Consider the following 18,388-nt stretch of genomic DNA (forward strand, 5'->3'; position numbering starts at 1 on the left):
TAGATTTTGATTTGAATGGTGGCCGTGCATGAGGCTGTATTTCCAATCCCTAACCTACATTACACCCTCTTACTGCAGGTCAACCTGTGTTTTGATCAGTTTGTCTACAAGCTGGCTGATCAGATATTTGCCTACTACAAGATTCTAGCTGGAAGGTATGTTAAAGTTTTGAATCAATACTGTTCAATAACTGAAAATACGGGGGCCGCCAGGTGCACAGTGTGCGACTGACGTGTTTTCCGTTTGCTCCCGCAGTATTCTTAAAGTTTATGTGAATTTTGCAATAAAACTGTATTTATTTTCCAATATTAGTTTGGTGATCCCTTTCTGTAGTACGCAAGACTACTTTGCTTTCAAATGTCAGCATGTCACGAAACATAGAGCCAAGATCAGGACTGAGAAAACCCGGCCTACAAGACCCAGGTTTCATCACCGCCCTCTGCTGAGCCTGAAAGCCCGGAGACTCGCGCTTTGCATCACTCAAAACAACAACAGAGTTGCACACCATGACGATTGCAGCACTGGAGACCTCTGCTACCAGTGTCTCCGACCTGACTACCTCTGGAGGCTGACGTGAAATGCCTAAAGGAGAGGGATTTTCTCGCCGCACCCAGAGTCAGCGCAAATGCCTCGAGCCACGGATTTAGTCTCTGGGCTGCTGAAGGATGTTCTCGCCATGGATGAGAAGACCTTGATTGATCGTGCCCACCGGTCGCGGCGCCCAAAGCCCCGAGACTGTGAGAGGCCCCGTGACATCATTCTTCGAGTGCACTTTTTCCATGAGAAGATGGAGATTCTCTGATCCCGCAATACCACTCTGAGCTTTCAAGGACAGAGTTTTTCTATCTACCAGGACTACTCCCCCACTGTGTCCAGGCAGCGCGCAGCCAAACGACTACTATGGGACCATCCAGGTGTGAAGTACGGACTGCGATTCCCGGCCCGCCTGTGGCTTTCTCATGATAGAAAATACTACACCTTTGACTCTCCGGAGGAGGCTGTGGCTCACATTCAACACCACATCAAGAAGTCTTGAACTTGTTAATAGATCAGTAACTGTGGCTTGCCAACTTTGGATAGGAAGTAAGAAGCCTACCGGTGCTACAACTGTGCTATTTCTGTATAGTTCAGAAGTAGGCGAACCCGCTCAGGCTTATTTGAAGTATGCGAACCCACTCAGGCTTATTTGAAGTAGGCGAACCCACTCAGGCTTATTTGAAGTAGGAGAAACCCACTCAGGCTTATTTGAAGTAGGGGAACACACTCAGGCTTATTTGAAGTAGGCGAACCCACTCAGGCTTATTTGAAGTAGGCGAACCCACTCAGGCTTATTTGGAGTAGGGGAACCCACTCAGGCTTATTTGAAGTAGGCGAACCCACTCAGGCTTATTTGAAGTAGGCGAACCCACTCAGGCTTATTTGAAGTAGGCGAACCCACTCAGGCTTATTTGAAGTAGGGGAACCCACTCAGGCTTATTTGAAGTAGGCGAACCCACTCAGGCTTATTTGAAGTAGGCGAACCCACTCAGGCTTATTTGGAGTAGGGGAACCCACTCAGGCTTATTTGAAGTAGGCGAAACCACTCAGGCTTATTTGAAGTAGGCGAACCCACTCAGGCTTATTTGGAGTAGGGGAACCCACTCAGGCTTATTTGAAGTAGGCGAACCCACTCAGGCTTATTTGAAGTAGGCGAACCCACTCAGGCTTATTTGAAGTAGGGGAACCCACTCAGGCTTATTTGAAGTAGGCGAACCCACTCAGGCTTATTTGAAGTAACCCACTCAGGCTTATTTGAAGTAGGCGAACCCACTCAGGCTTATTTGAAGTAGGCGAACCCACTCAGGCTTATTTGAAGTAGGCGAACCCACTCAGGCTTATTTGAAGTAGGCGAACCCACTCAGGCTTATTTGAAGTAGGCGAACCCACTCAGGCTTATTTGAAGTAGGCGAACCCACTCAGGCTTATTTGAAGTAGGCGAACCCACTCAGGCTTATTTGAAGTAGGCGAACCCACTCAGGCTTATTTGAAGTAGGCGAACCCGCTCGGGCTTATTTTATGTGATCGAATGTTTTTGTGATCATCTAGATTCGTTGCCTTATAAGCATTCAGTCGCTTTTTATTATATTTTATTAAGGGTTTACGTAATTCCTTTGTTTACATACTGTCTCACTGACCTATTGAGTTAGTTTACATACTGTCTCACTGACTTATTGAGTGAGTTTACATACTGTCTCACTGACCTATTGAGTTAGTTTACATACTGTCTCACTGACTTATTGAGTGAGTTTACATACTGTCTCACTGACTTATTGAGTTAGTTTACATACTGTCTCACTGACCTATTGAGTTAGTTTACATACTGTCTCACTGACTTATTGAGTTAGTTTACATACTGTCTCACTGACTTATTGAGTTAGTTTACATACTGTCTCACTGACCTATTGAGTTAGTTTACATACTGTCTCACTGACTTATTGAGTGAGTTTACATACTGTCTCACTGACTTATTGAGTTAGTTTACATACTGTCTCACTGACTTATTGAGTTAGTTTACATACTGTCTCACTGACTTATTGAGTTAGTTTACATACTGTCTCACTGACTTATTGAGTTAGTTTACATACTGTCTCACTGACTTATTGAGTTAGTTTACATACTGTCTCACTGACTTATTGAGTTAGTTTACATACTGTCTCACTGACCTATTGAGTTAGTTTACATACTGTCTCACTGACCTATTGAGTTAGTTTACATACTGTCTCACTGACTTATTGAGTTAGTTTACATACTGTCTCACTGACTTATTGAGTTAGTTTACATACTGTCTCACTGACTTATTGAGTTAGTTTACATACTGTCTCACTGACCTATTGAGTTAGTTTACATACTGTCTCACTGACTTATTGAGTGAGTTTACATACTGTCTCATTGACTTATTGAGTTAGTTTACATACTGTCTCACTGACTTATTGAGTTAGTTTACATACTGTCTCACTGACTTATTGAGTTAGTTTACATACTGTCTCATTGACTTATTGAGTTAGTTTACATACTGTCTCACTGACCTATTGAGTGAGTTTACATACTGTCTCACTGACTTATTGAGTTAGTTTACATACTGTCTCACTGACTTATTGAGTGAGTTTACATACTGTCTCACTGACCTATTGAGTTAGTTTACATACTGTCTCACTGACTTATTGAGTTAGTTTACATACTGTCTCACTGACCTATTGAGTTAGTTTACATACTGTCTCACTGACTTATTGAGTTAGTTTACATACTGTCTCACTGACTTATTGAGTTAGTTTACATACTGTCTCACTGACTTATTGAGTTAGTTTACATACTGTCTCACTGACTTATTGAGTTAGTTTACATACTGTCTCACTGACCTATTGAGTTAGTTTACATACTGTCTCACTGACTTATTGAGTTAGTTTACATACTGTCTCACTGACTTATTGAGTTAGTTTACATACTGTCTCACTGACTTATTGAGTTAGTTTACATACTGTCTCACTGACCTATTGAGTTAGTTTACATACTGTCTCACTGACTTATTGAGTGAGTTTACATACTGTCTCATTGACTTATTGAGTTAGTTTACATACTGTCTCACTGACCTATTGAGTTAGTTTACATACTGTCTCACTGACTTATTGAGTTAGTTTACATACTGTCTCATTGACTTATTGAGTTAGTTTACATACTGTCTCACTGACCTATTGAGTGAGTTTACATACTGTCTCACTGACTTATTGAGTGAGTTTACATACTGTCTCACTGACTTATTGAGTTAGTTTACATACTGTCTCACTGACTTATTGAGTTAGTTTACATACTGTCTCACTGACTTATTGAGTTAGTTTACATACTGTCTCACTGACTTATTGAGTTAGTTTACATACTGTCTCACTGACTTATTGAGTTAGTTTACATACTGTCTCACTGACTTATTGAGTTAGTTTACATACTGTCTCACTGACCTATTGAGTTAGTTTACATACTGTCTCACTGACCTATTGAGTTAGTTTACATACTGTCTCACTGACTTATTGAGTTAGTTTACATACTGTCTCACTGACTTATTGAGTTAGTTTACATACTGTCTCACTGACTTATTGAGTTAGTTTACATACTGTCTCACTGACCTATTGAGTTAGTTTACATACTGTCTCACTGACTTATTGAGTGAGTTTACATACTGTCTCATTGACTTATTGAGTTAGTTTACATACTGTCTCACTGACCTATTGAGTTAGTTTACATACTGTCTCACTGACTTATTGAGTTAGTTTACATACTGTCTCATTGACTTATTGAGTTAGTTTACATACTGTCTCACTGACCTATTGAGTGAGTTTACATACTGTCTCACTGACTTATTGAGTTAGTTTACATACTGTCTCACTGACTTATTGAGTGAGTTTACATACTGTCTCACTGACCTATTGAGTTAGTTTACATACTGTCTCACTGACCTATTGAGTGAGTTTACATACTGTCTCACTGACCTATTGAGTTAGTTTACATACTGTCTCACTGACTTATTGAGTGAGTTTACATACTGTCTCACTGACTTATTGAGTTAGTTTACATACTGTCTCACTGACTTATTGAGTGAGTTTACATACTGTCTCACTGACCTATTGAGTTAGTTTACATACTGTCTCACTGACTTATTGAGTTAGTTTACATACTGTCTCACTGACTTATTGAGTGAGTTTACATACTGTCTCACTGACCTATTGAGTTAGTTTACATACTGTCTCACTGACCTATTGAGTGAGTTTACATACTGTCTCACTGACCTATTGAGTGAGTTTACATACTGTCTCACTGACCTATTGAGTTAGTTTACATACTGTCTCACTGACTTATTGAGTTAGTTTACATACTGTCTCACTGACTTATTGAGTTAGTTTACATACTGTCTCACTGACTTATTGAGTTAGTTTACATACTGTCTCACTGACTTATTGAGTTAGTTTACATACTGTCTCACTGACTTATTGAGTTAGTTTACATACTGTCTCACTGACTTATTGAGTGAGTTTACATACTGTCTCACTGACTTATTGAGTTAGTTTACATACTGTCTCACTGACTTATTGAGTTAGTTTACATACTGTCTCATTGACTTATTGAGACCTATTGAGTTAGTTTACATACTGTCTCACTGACTTATTGAGACCTATTGAGTTAGTTTACATACTGTCTCACTGACTTATTGAGACCTATTGAGTTAGTTTACATACTGTCTCACTGACCTATTGACTCCATTCCGGTCTTACTTTGAACAGTCCACCCTCTGATGGCATTCTTATTAAAACAAAAATACAGCTGTATTTGACACCCGTGTGATTTACTGATTGGAGGAGCATTTCTTTTTTTGTATTTTTTTTGGGAAGACATTGAGATTGGTGATGTGCCCATTTGATTCTTAATGAATGTGACTTGTAGATGCCTTATTCCGCTTGCCCTGTCAGAGCCTAAAATGTGATCTTATTTTGCTCTGTTTGAATGTGTGAGTAGTTGAGTTTCTCCACCCCTATCCCTCAGCTGTTTACAGGACATCAGCCTTTAACCTTTGTACCCTTCTGCCCAGCGGGTTTAACTTGTCTAAAGTATCTTTATAGTTGTCTTATTGTTTTTTATAGTTTTGTTTGAGTTTTTTTCTTTATATTGTGTTTAATCGTGTGTAATGTAAAACTGAATAAACAGAGAGATATATAATATAATATATATAATATAATATAATATATATAATATACTGTGTTGCTCTTCTCTTCCAGTCTGCTGCTGGATAAGCGTCTGAGAGCGGACTGTAAGAACCAGGGAGCCAACATCCCCTGGCCCGCATCCAACCGCTACGAGACCCTGCTGAAACAACGCCACGTTCAGGTAACCCACTAACATCTGACCCGTAACCCTCCAACTGCTACGAGACTCTGCTAAAACAACGCCACGTCCAGATCACCCCTAACCTCTGACCCCTAACCCTCCAACTGCTACGAGACTCTGCTAAAACAACGCCACGTCCAGATCACCCCCTAACCTCTGACCCCTAACCCTCCAACTGCTACGAGACTCTGCTAAAACAACGCCACGTCCAGATCACCCCAACCTCTGACCCCTAACCCTCCAACTGCTACGAGACTCTGCTAAAACAACGCCACGTCCAGATCACCCCTAACCTCTGACCCCTAACCCTCCAACTGCTACGAGACTCTGCTAAAACAACGCCACGTCCAGATCACCCCTAACCTCTGACCCCTAACCCTCCAACTGCTACGAGACTCTGCTAAAACAACGCCACGTCCAGATCACCCCTAACCTCTGACCCCTAACCCTCCAACTGCTACGAGACTCTGCTAAAACAACGCCACGTCCAGATCACCCCTAACCTCTGACCCCCTAACCCTTCAACTGCTACGAGACTCTGCTAAAACAACGCCACGTCCAGATCACCCCCTAACCTCTGACCCCTAACCCTCCAACTGCTACGAGACTCTGCTAAAACAACGCCACGTCCAGATCACCCCTAACCTCTGACCTGTAACCCTCCAACTGCTACGAGACTCTGCTAAAACAACGCCACGTCCAGATCACCCCCTAACCTCTGACCTGTAACCCTCCAACTGCTCACGAGACTCTGCTAAAACAACGCCACGTCCAGATCACCCCTAACCTCTGACCCCTAACCCTCCAACTGCTACGAGACTCTGCTAAAACAACGCCACGTCCAGATCACCCCTAACCTCTGACCCCTAACCCTCCAACTGCTACGAGACTCTGCTAAAACAACGCCACGTCCAGATCACCCCTAACCTCTGACCTGTAACCCTCCAACTGCTACGAGACTCTGCTAAAACAACGCCACGTCCAGATCACCCCTAACCTCTGACCCCTAACCATCCAACCGCTACGAGACTCTGCTAAAACAACGCCACGTCCAGATCACCCCTAACCTCTGACCCCTAACCCTCCAACTGCTACGAGACTCTGCTAAAACAACGCCACGTCCAGATCACCCCTAACCTCTGACCTGTAACCCTCCAACTGCTACGAGACTCTGCTAAAACAACGCCACGTCCAGATCACCCCTAACCTCTGACCTGTAACCCTCCAACTGCTACGAGACTCTGCTAAAACAACGCCACGTCCAGATCACCCCTAACCTCTGACCTGTAACCCTCCAACCGCTACGAGACTCTGCTAAAACAACGCCACGTCCAGATCACCCCTAACCTCTGACCCCCTAACCCTCCAACTGCTACGAGACTCTGCTAAAACAACGCCACGTCCAGATCACCCCTAACCTCTGACCCCTAACCCTCCAACTGCTACGAGACTCTGCTAAAACAACGCCACGTCCAGATCACCCCTAACCTCTGACCTGTAACCCTCCAACTGCTACGAGACTCTGCTAAAACAACGCCACGTCCAGATCACCCCTAACCTCTGACCCCTAACCCTCCAACTGCTACGAGACTCTGCTAAAACAACGCCACGTCCAGATCACCCCCTAACCTCTGACCCCCTAACCCTCCAACTGCTACGAGACTCTGCTAAAACAACGCCACGTCCAGATCACCCCCTAACCTCTGACCCCCTAACCCTCCAACTGCTACGAGACTCTGCTAAAACAACGCCACGTCCAGATCACCCCTAACCTCTGACCCCTAACCCTCCAACTGCTCACGAGACTCTGCTAAAACAACGCCACGTCCAGATCACCCCCTAACCTCTGACCCCCTAACCCTTCAACTGCTACGAGACTCTGCTAAAACAACGCCACGTCCAGATCACCCCCTAACCTCTGACCCCTAACCCTCCAACTGCTACGAGACTCTGCTAAAACAACGCCACGTCCAGATCACCCCCTAACCTCTGACCTGTAACCCTCCAACTGCTACGAGACTCTGCTAAAACAACGCCACGTCCAGATCACCCCCTAACCTCTGACCTGTAACCCTCCAACTGCTACGAGACTCTGCTAAAACAACGCCACGTCCAGATCACCCCTAACCTCTGACCCCTAACCCTCCAACTGCTACGAGACTCTGCTAAAACAACGCCACGTCCAGATCACCCCTAACCTCTGACCCTAACCCTCCAACTGCTACGAGACTCTGCTAAAACAACGCCACGTCCAGATCACCCCCTAACCTCTGACCTGTAACCCTCCAACTGCTTCGAGACTCTGCTAAAACAACGCCACGTCCAGATCACCCCCTAACCTCTGACCCCTAACCCTCCAACTGCTACGAGACTCTGCTAAAACAACGCCACGTCCAGATCACCCCTAACCTCTGACCCCTAACCCTCCAACTGCTACGAGACTCTGCTAAAACAACGCCACGTCCAGATCACCCCCTAACCTCTGACCTGTAACCCTCCAACTGCTACGAGACTCTGCTAAAACAACGCCACGTCCAGATCACCCCTAACCTCTGACCCCTAACCATCCAACCGCTACGAGACTCTGCTAAAACAACGCCACGTCCAGATCACCCCTAACCTCTGACCCCTAACCCTCCAACTGCTCACGAGACTCTGCTAAAACAACGCCACGTCCAGATCACCCCTAACCTCTGACCTGTAACCCTCCAACTGCTACGAGACTCTGCTAAAACAACGCCACGTCCAGATCACCCCTAACCTCTGACCTGTAACCCTCCAACTGCTACGAGACTCTGCTAAAACAACGCCACGTCCAGATCACCCCTAACCTCTGACCTGTAACCCTCCAACCGCTACGAGACTCTGCTAAAACAACGCCACGTCCAGATCACCCCTAACCTCTGACCCCTAACCCTCCAACTGCTACGAGACTCTGCTAAAACAACGCCACGTCCAGATCACCCCTAACCTCTGACCCCTAACCCTCCAACTGCTACGAGACTCTGCTAAAACAACGCCACGTCCAGATCACCCCTAACCTCTGACCTGTAACCCTCCAACTGCTACGAGACTCTGCTAAAACAACGCCACGTCCAGATCACCCCTAACCTCTGACCCCTAACCCTCCAACTGCTACGAGACTCTGCTAAAACAACGCCACGTCCAGATCACCCCTAACCTCTGACCCCTAACCCTCCAACTGCTACGAGACTCTGCTAAAACAACGCCACGTCCAGATCACCCCTAACCTCTGACCTGTAACCCTCCAACTGCTACGAGACTCTGCTAAAACAACGCCACGTCCAGATCACCCCCTAACCTCTGACCCCTAACCCTCCAACTGCTACGAGACTCTGCTAAAACAACGCCACGTCCAGATCACCCCTAACCTCTGACCTGTAACCCTCCAACTGCTACGAGACTCTGCTAAAACAACGCCACGTCCAGATCACCCCTAACCTCTGACCCCTAACCCTCCAACTGCTACGAGACTCTGCTAAAACAACGCCACGTCCAGATCACCCCTAACCTCTGACCCCTAACCCTCCAACTGCTACGAGACTCTGCTAAAACAACGCCACGTCCAGATCACCCCTAACCTCTGACCCCTAACCCTCCAACTGCTACGAGACTCTGCTAAAACAACGCCACGTCCAGATCACCCCTAACCTCTGACCTGTAACCCTCCAACTGCTACGAGACTCTGCTAAAACAACGCCACGTCCAGATCACCCCTAACCTCTGACCCCTAACCCTCCAACTGCTACGAGACTCTGCTAAAACAACGCCACGTCCAGATCACCCCCTAACCTCTGACCTGTAACCCTCCAACTGCTACGAGACTCTGCTAAAACAACGCCACGTCCAGATCACCCCCTAACCTCTGACCCCTAACCCTCCAACTGCTACGAGACTCTGCTAAAACAACGCCACGTCCAGATCACCCTAACCTCTGACCCCTAACCCTCCAACTGCTACGAGACTCTGCTAAAACAACGCCACGTCCAGATCACCCCTAACCTCTGACCCGTAACCCTCCAACTGCTACGAGACTCTGCTAAAACAACGCCACGTCCAGATCACCCCTAACCTCTGACCCGTAACCCTCCAACTGCTACGAGACTCTGCTAAAACAACGCCACGTCCAGATCACCCCTAACCTCTGACCCGTAACCCTCCAACTGCTACGAGACTCTGCTAAAACAACGCCACGTCCAGATCACCCCTAACCTCTGACCCGTAACCCTCCAACTGCTACGAGACTCTGCTAAAACAACGCCACGTCCAGATCACCCCCTAACCTCTGACCCCCTAACCCTCCAACTGCTACGAGACTCTGCTAAAACAACGCCACGTCCAGATCACCCCTAACCTCTGACCCCTAACCCTCCAACTGCTACGAGACTCTGCTAAAACAACGCCACGTCCAGATCACCCCTAACCTCTGACCCCCTAACCCTCCAACTGCTACGAGACTCTGCTAAAACAACGCCACGTCCAGATCACCCCTAACCTCTGACCTGTAACCCTCCAACTGCTACGAGACTCTGCTAAAACAACGCCACGTCCAGATCACCCCCTAACCTCTGACCCCTAACCCTCCAACTGCTACGAGACTCTGCTAAAACAACGCCACGTCCAGATCACCCCTAACCTCTGACCCCTAACCCTCCAACTGCTACGAGACTCTACTAAAACAACGCCACGTCCAGATCACCCCTAACCTCTGACCTGTAACCCTCCAACTGCTACGAGACTCTGCTAAAACAACGCCACGTCCAGATCACCCCCTAACCTCTGACCCCTAACCCTCCAACTGCTACGAGACTCTGCTAAAACAACGCCACGTCCAGATCACCCCTAACCTCTGACCCCTAACCCTCCAACCGCTACGAGACTCTGCTAAAACAACGCCACGTCCAGATCACCCCTAACCTCTGACCTGTAACCCTCCAACTGCTACGAGACTCTGCTAAAACAACGCCACGTCCAGATCACCCCTAACCTCTGACCCCTAACCCTCCAACATGGTCCGAGTGGGTCCGGGTCCTAAATTCTGATTTTTGTATTGGATCTGTAGTGTGGTCCTCTGGTCCTCTGGTCCTCTGTAGCTCAGCTGGTAGAGCACGGCGCTGGTAACGCCAGGGTAGTGGGTTCGATCCCCGGGACCACCCATACACTAAAATGTATGCACACATGACTGTAAGTCGCTTTGGATAAAAGTGTCTGCTAAATGGCATATTATTATTATTATTATTATTATTATTATTATCTGGGTTGGGTCTGATATAATTGACACGGGTCTTGGGTATGTGCAATTAAAATTGATTTACCGAATGGACCCCTCCTCTGTTAATGTGTGAGGTGATGAGAACTGTGTCAGCCAATTACAACTCAATGAAACGTATAGCTTATGTCCAGCTGAAACTGGTTCTGGTCACTCGCCTCACGTGCGCCTGCTTCTGAGGAGAGAGCGGGAGTGAAAGGAGGCTTGGCCTGGGCTACTGTTGATTGCGAAGATGGAGACCTTTTTTCATTTAAGTGAAACTAAAGTTCGAGGAGAACGAGTGAAAAGAAGCCGGCAAGTTTTAAAGGGATAATCTATCCCAAACCACTAATTCCTATGCTTAACAGTGTTAAATAAAACTAATATGTGAAAATATATTTTTTGAACAAACATTTCATATTGTCATATAACAAGGTTGGTAGAAACGTGGAAATCTGTTGCAGCTCAAGTCTACTACAAAACCCACAATGCAATGCGCACTCTCTGGGCTGGCTAGCTAGCTAGAAAACATAGCTACACACAATAATACCAGAGTCAATATCAGCATGTGAAGTAGCTAGTTAGCTGTAAAATCACATAAACAAACTGCACTATCAGTTTAGGAGTCTTACTCACGGAGTTCAATTTGCAGTTCGTCTCTGCCACTGAGCTATAAACGGCATCTCTGACCAGAGCGAGACCAGAGTAACGTCAAATATTTTTTATAACTAAACCAAGATAGACCACAACCTGTCGTTTCAAATGGTAACAAATGAGTCATAGTGGGCAAAACAAGCAAGGAGGTGGGCAGAGCCAAGCACCAGCTAGAGAGATCCTATTGGCGTGTTCTAGCAAACATTAGCATATTTCCGTTAGGGAACGCCTACTCTGTGAAGTGCACATGTGCAATAACTCAATTCGCCTTTGCACTCCTTCAAAGCAATTTTTTGAGACTTTGGCAAATGGTAAAGTGTAAAACACAGTCCACTCTGTTCGTAACAGATTCTAGATTTGGGAACAGAACACTGGATTGAGATCAAATGTTACATCGATGAGAAAATTAGCAGAATGTTGGCCAAAATTCTTCTTCCCACTGCAGGCCACTGGGCTTCCTCTCACTGCTATATTTGGTAGTGAGTGGAAACGCCAAGCGACTGCTTCACATTTACACATCAGGTGGAATATCTGTCTCCATTAGAATCGTATTTGTATTTATTAGGGATCCCCATTACTCTTCCTGGGGTCCAAACATATTAAAGCACTTACATTACATAGAAAACAAAAGATAAAACAGTACATCATATAACATTATTACACCACTACATATCTACAATACAAAATGTTTAATACCACCATACAACAATATTACAATGTACGTGCGTGTGCTAGCGCTTGTGTGCGCATGCGTGTCTACCTTTGCGAGTGTACGTATTAACACCCTTTTGTGTACGTTGCCCATAAGTCGTCAATGGGCCGTGCGGTGCATTCTGGGTGATTCTGGGACAAGGAGAGCTCTCCTTCAAGGAGTGAATGGGAGTCTATTGGGCGCTAGCTAAAAAACTGAACATTAGCATGAATTTCGTAAACAATAAGTACAACATTGCAGATATTTTCCAAGATGTGAGATAAATAAAACAATTTCTGTAATATCGCATCGCTTTGGAATCGTGACATTACGTACTTTAGAGGAAAATAGGCATGTTTCTCAACTTGTACCCTGACATTGAGAAGGGATTGAGTGACGATTGGCTCAGCAACCGCGTGACGCAGCATGACGACGTGAATGCGATTGGTCGACAGTCAGTAGGGTGGGCCGTTTCTCCATTCATTGCCCAATGGGATTCCTATCTCCTCCTTTCTGTAATATGCCCGAGCAATGTTCATGCATTCTTTATACTTATCTGATAAGCTGTGTCTGCTATATCTTATCTGATAAGCTGTCTGCTATATCTTATATGATAAGCTGCATCTGCTATATCTTATCAGATAAGGTGTGTCTGCTATATCTTATCTGATAAGCTGTGTCTGCTATATCTTATCTGATAAGCTGTGTCTGCTATATCTTATCAGATAAGCTGTGTCTGCTATATCTTATCTGAAAAGCTGTCTGCTATAACTTATCTGATAAGCTGTCTGCTATATCTTATCTGATAAGCTGTGTCTGCTATATCTTATCTGATAAGCTGTGTCTGCTATATCTTATCTGATAAGCTGTGTCTGCTATATCTTATCTGATAAGCTGTCTGCTATATCTTATCAGATAAGCTGTGTCTGCTATATCTTATCTGAAAAGCTGTCTGCTATAACTTATCTGATAAGCTGTCTGCTATATCTTATCTGATAAGCTGTGTCTGCTATATCTTATCTGATAAGCTGTGTCTGCTATATCTTATCTGATAAGCTGTCTGCTATATCTTATCTGATAAGCTGTGTCTGCTATATCTTATCTGATAAGCTGTGTCTGCTATATCTTATCTGATAAGCTGTCTGCTATATCTTATCTGATAAGCTGTGTCTGCTATATCTTATCTGATAAGCTGTGTCTGCTATATCTTATCAGATAAGCTGTGTCTGCTATATCTTATCAGATAAGCTGTGTCTGCTATATCTTCTCTGATAAGCTGTGTCTGCTATATCTTATCTGATAAGCTGTGTCTGCTATATCTTATCTGATAAGCTGTGTCTGCTATATCTTATCTGATAAGCTGTGTCTGCTATATCTTATCTGATAAGCTGTCTGCTATATCTTATCAGATAAGCTGTGTCTGCTATATCTTATCTGATAAGTTGTCTGCTATATCTTATCTGATAAGCTGTCTGCTATATCTTATCTGATAAGTTGTCTGCTATATCTTATCTGATAAGTTGTCTGCTATATCTTATCTGATAAGCTGTGTCTGCTATATCTTATCTGATAAGCTGTGTCTGCTATATCTTATCTGATAAGCTGTGTCTGCTATATCTTATCTGATAAGCTGTGTCTGCTATATCTTATCTGATAAGCTGTGTCTGCTATATCTTATCTGATAAGCTATGTCTGCTATATCTTATCAGATAAGTATAAAGAATGCATGAACATTTACATTTACATTTTAGTCATTTAGCAGACGCTCTTATCCAGAGCGACTTACAGGAGCAATTAGGGTTAAGTGCCTTGCTCAAGGACACATCGACAGATTTTTCACCTAGTCGGCTCGGGGATTAGAACCAGCGACCTTTCGGTTACTGGCACAACGCTCTTAACCACTAAGCTACCTGCCGCCCCCATGGCTCGGGCATATCTCTTTATCTTTCTCGCTAAGCTTTTCTTTCTTTGTATTTATTTTTTAAAATATTAATGTCGTACAGTGAATGCCTAGGCCTATGCAGGCAATGCACTGGCGCACTCAAATCTCTGACAGCTGAACCGTGAGGTGGACAATTATTGTTTTAGGAAAGTAAAAACCAATAAAACAATAGGCTATAAAGTTTTTAATATGCTACACATCGAAACACAACTAATAGTTGTTTTGTCATTTGTTATAGGCAGTTTTTAAGGACACGTAACTGTGGATCATTTGGTCAATATCGCTAGTTTTTTTGATGGCGCTGGCAGCGCCCAGTCGGAGGTTTCTTTCTCTCTCTTTCTACTCTCAGATCCGAGTCTGTTTTTCCACGGGCCTTTTCGGAACGGGTCTCTGTTTTTTAAAAATGTGTTTATGCATATCTGGTGGGGTGGGAAAGACACGGATCCGTTTCAGAACGAGTCCAACTTTATGGACCTGTGAAGAGCACTACCTTTAATGCCACGTCCAGGTAACCCCATAACCTCTGACCCCTAACCCTCCACCCACTACAAGACCCTGCTGAAACAACGCCACGTCCAGGTAACAGCAGCTAACCTAACCCCTATGATAGCCTGGTCCCAACCTGGTCCCAAACCGGTCCCAAACCGGTCCCAACCCGGTCCCAACCCGGTCCCAACCTGGTCCCAACCTGGTCCCAACCTGGTCCCAACCCGGTCCCAAACCGGTCCCAACCCGGTCCCAACCCGGTCCCAAACCGGTCCCAAACCGGTCCCAACCCGGTCCCAACCCGGTCCCAACCTGGTCCCAACCTGGTCCCAACCTGGTCCCAACCCGGTCCCAAACCGGTCCCAACCCGGTCCCAACCCGGTCCCAACCCGGTCCCAACCTGGTCCCAACCTGGGACCAAACTCTGTCCACGGCACACTACTCCCCCCAATACTCCCCATCCGTCTTTACTGTCTGTCTGGGTTGTGTCTCTGTATCTCATGATGGTTCCTCTCCTGTCTCTAGCTGCTGGGTCGTTCCATAGACCTGAACCGTCTGATCACCCAGAGGGTGTCTGCTGCTCTCTACAAGTCTCTGGAGCTGGCCATCAACCGCTTCGAGAGTGAAGATCTCACCTCCATCGTGGTACGACCTGCTTTCAGTGTCTCAGTGTTATGTATTGACTGTTTTCTCTGCCTATCCCTCCTTGTAACAGGAACTAGAAGGTCTGATGAACATCAACCGTATGACCCACAAGCTGTCTCCTCCCCCTCCTTGTAACAGGAACTAGAAGGTCTGATGGACATCAACCGTATGACCCACAAGCTGTCTTCTCCCCCTCCTTGTAACAGGAACTAGAAGGTCTGATTTACATCAACCGTATGCCCCACAAGCTGTCTCCTCCCCCTCCTTGTAACAGGAACTAGAAGGTCTGATGAACATCAACCGTATGACCCACAAGCTGTCTCCTCCCCCTCCTTGTAACAGGAACTAGAAGGTCTGATGAACATCAACCGTATGACCCACAAGCTGTCTCCTCCCCCTCCTTGTAACAGGAACTAGAAGGTCTGATGGACATCAACCGTATGACCCACAAGCTGTCTTCTCCCCCTCCTTGTAACAGGAACTAGAAGGTCTGATTTACATCAACCGTATGACCCACAAGCTGTCTCCTCCCCCTCCTTGTAACAGGAACTAGAAGGTCTGATGAACATCAACCGTATGACCCACAAGCTGTCTCCTCCCCCTCCTTGTAACAGGAACTAGAAGGTCTGATGAACATCAACCGTATGACCCACAAGCTGTCTCCTCCCCCTCCTTGTAACAGGAACTAGAAGGTCTGATGGACATCAACCGTATGACCCACAAGCTGTCTTCTCCCCCTCCTTGTAACAGGAACTAGAAGGTCTGATTTACATCAACCGTATGACCCACAAGCTGTCTCCTCCCCCTCCTTGTAACAGGAACTAGAAGGTCTGATGAACATCAACCGTATGACCCACAAGCTGTCTCCTCCCCCTCCTTGTAACAGGAACTAGAAGGTCTGATGAACATCAACCGTATGACCCACAAGCTGTCTCCTCCCCCCTCCTTGTAACAGGAACTAGAAGGTCTGATGAACATCAACCGTATGACCCACAAGCTGTCTCCTCCCCCCTCCTTGTAACAGGAACTAGAAGGTCTGATGAACATCAACCGTATGACCCACAAGCTGTCTCCTCCCCCTCCTTGTAACAGGAACTAGAAGGTCTGATGAACATCAACCGTATGACCCACAAGCTGTCTCCTCCCCCCTCCTTGTAACAGGAACTAGAAGGTCTGATGAACATCAACCGTATGACCCACAAGCTGTCTCCTCCCCCTCCTTGTAACAGGAACTAGAAGGTCTGATGAACATCAACCGTATGACCCACAAGCTGTCTCCTCCCCCTCCTTGTAACAGGAACTAGAAGGTCTGATGAACATCAACCGTATGACCCACAAGCTGCTGTCTAAGTTCCTGACGCTGGACAGTATGGACGCCATGTTTCGAGAGGCCAATCACAACGTCTCCGCCCCCTACGGACGCATCACACTCCACGTCTTCTGGGAACTCAACTACGACTTCCTCCCCAACTACTGTTACAACGGATCTACTAACAGGTAACACAACTACACACTACTACTACTACTACTGCTACTACTACTACACACTACTGCTACTACTACTACAACTACACACTACTACTACTGCTACTACAACTACACACTACTACAACTACACACTACTGCTACTACTACACTACTACTACTACTACTACTACTACTACTACAACTACACTGCTACTACAACTACACACTACTACTACACACTACTACTACTACTACTGCTACTACTACTACACACTACTGCTACTACTACTACAACTACACACTACTACTACTGCTACTACAACTACACACTACTACAACTACACACTACTGCTACTACTACACTACTACTACTACTACTACTACTACAACTACACTGCTACTACAACTACACACTACTACAACTACAACTACAACTACACACTACTACTACTACTACTACTACTACTACTACTACACACTACTACTACTACTACTACAACTACACACCTACTACTACTACTACAACTACACACTACTACTACTACTACTACTACTACTACTACTACTACTACTACAACTACACGCTACTACTACTACTACTGCTACTACAACTACACACTACTACTACACACTACTACAACTACACACTACTACTACTGCTACTACAACTACACACTACTACAACTACACACTACTACTACACACTACTACAACTACACACTACTGCTACTACAACTACACAATACTACTACTACAACTACACACTACTACTACTACTACTACTACAACTAATAACTACTACTACTACTACTGCTACTACAACTACACACTACACACTACTACACACTACTACTACTGCTACTACAACTACACTGCTACTACAACTACACACTACTACAACTACACACTACTACTACTACTACTACTACAACTACACTACTACTACTACTACTACTACTACTACTACTACTACTACTACTACTACTACTACAACTACACACTACTACTACAACTACACACTATTACTACTACTACTACTACACACCTACTACTACTACTACTACTACACACTACTACTACTACTACTACTACAACTACACACTACTACTACAACTACACACTATTACTACTACTACTACTACACACCTACTACTACTACTACTACTACAACAACTACACACTACTACTACTACTACTACTACTACTACACACTACTACTACTACTACTGCTACTACTACTACTACTACTACTGCTACTACAACTACACACTACTACTACACACTACTACAACTACACACTACTACAACTACACACTACTACAACTAC

General features: G+C 45.0%; 1 protein-coding gene across 7 annotated transcripts in view; it reads left to right on the top strand.

Moving 5' to 3' along the window:
• The window catches only part of LOC121534189 (cytoplasmic FMR1-interacting protein 1 homolog), a 159,016-nt gene that overhangs the window by 84,185 nt on the left and 56,443 nt on the right, over positions 1–18,388 (top strand). For all 7 annotated transcript variants that reach the window (XM_041840729.2, XM_041840730.2, XM_041840733.1 and 4 more), the window contains 4 exons: positions 79–155; positions 5,799–5,907; positions 15,475–15,594; positions 16,892–17,091. In XM_041840729.2, coding sequence (XP_041696663.1) covers positions 79–155; positions 5,799–5,907; positions 15,475–15,594; positions 16,892–17,091 — 506 coding nt within the window. The remainder of the gene's footprint in view (positions 1–78; positions 156–5,798; positions 5,908–15,474; positions 15,595–16,891; positions 17,092–18,388) is intronic.

Source organism: Coregonus clupeaformis, chromosome 20 (genome assembly GCF_020615455.1).
Source record: "Coregonus clupeaformis isolate EN_2021a chromosome 20, ASM2061545v1, whole genome shotgun sequence".
Lineage (NCBI taxonomy): Eukaryota > Metazoa > Chordata > Actinopteri > Salmoniformes > Salmonidae > Coregonus > Coregonus clupeaformis.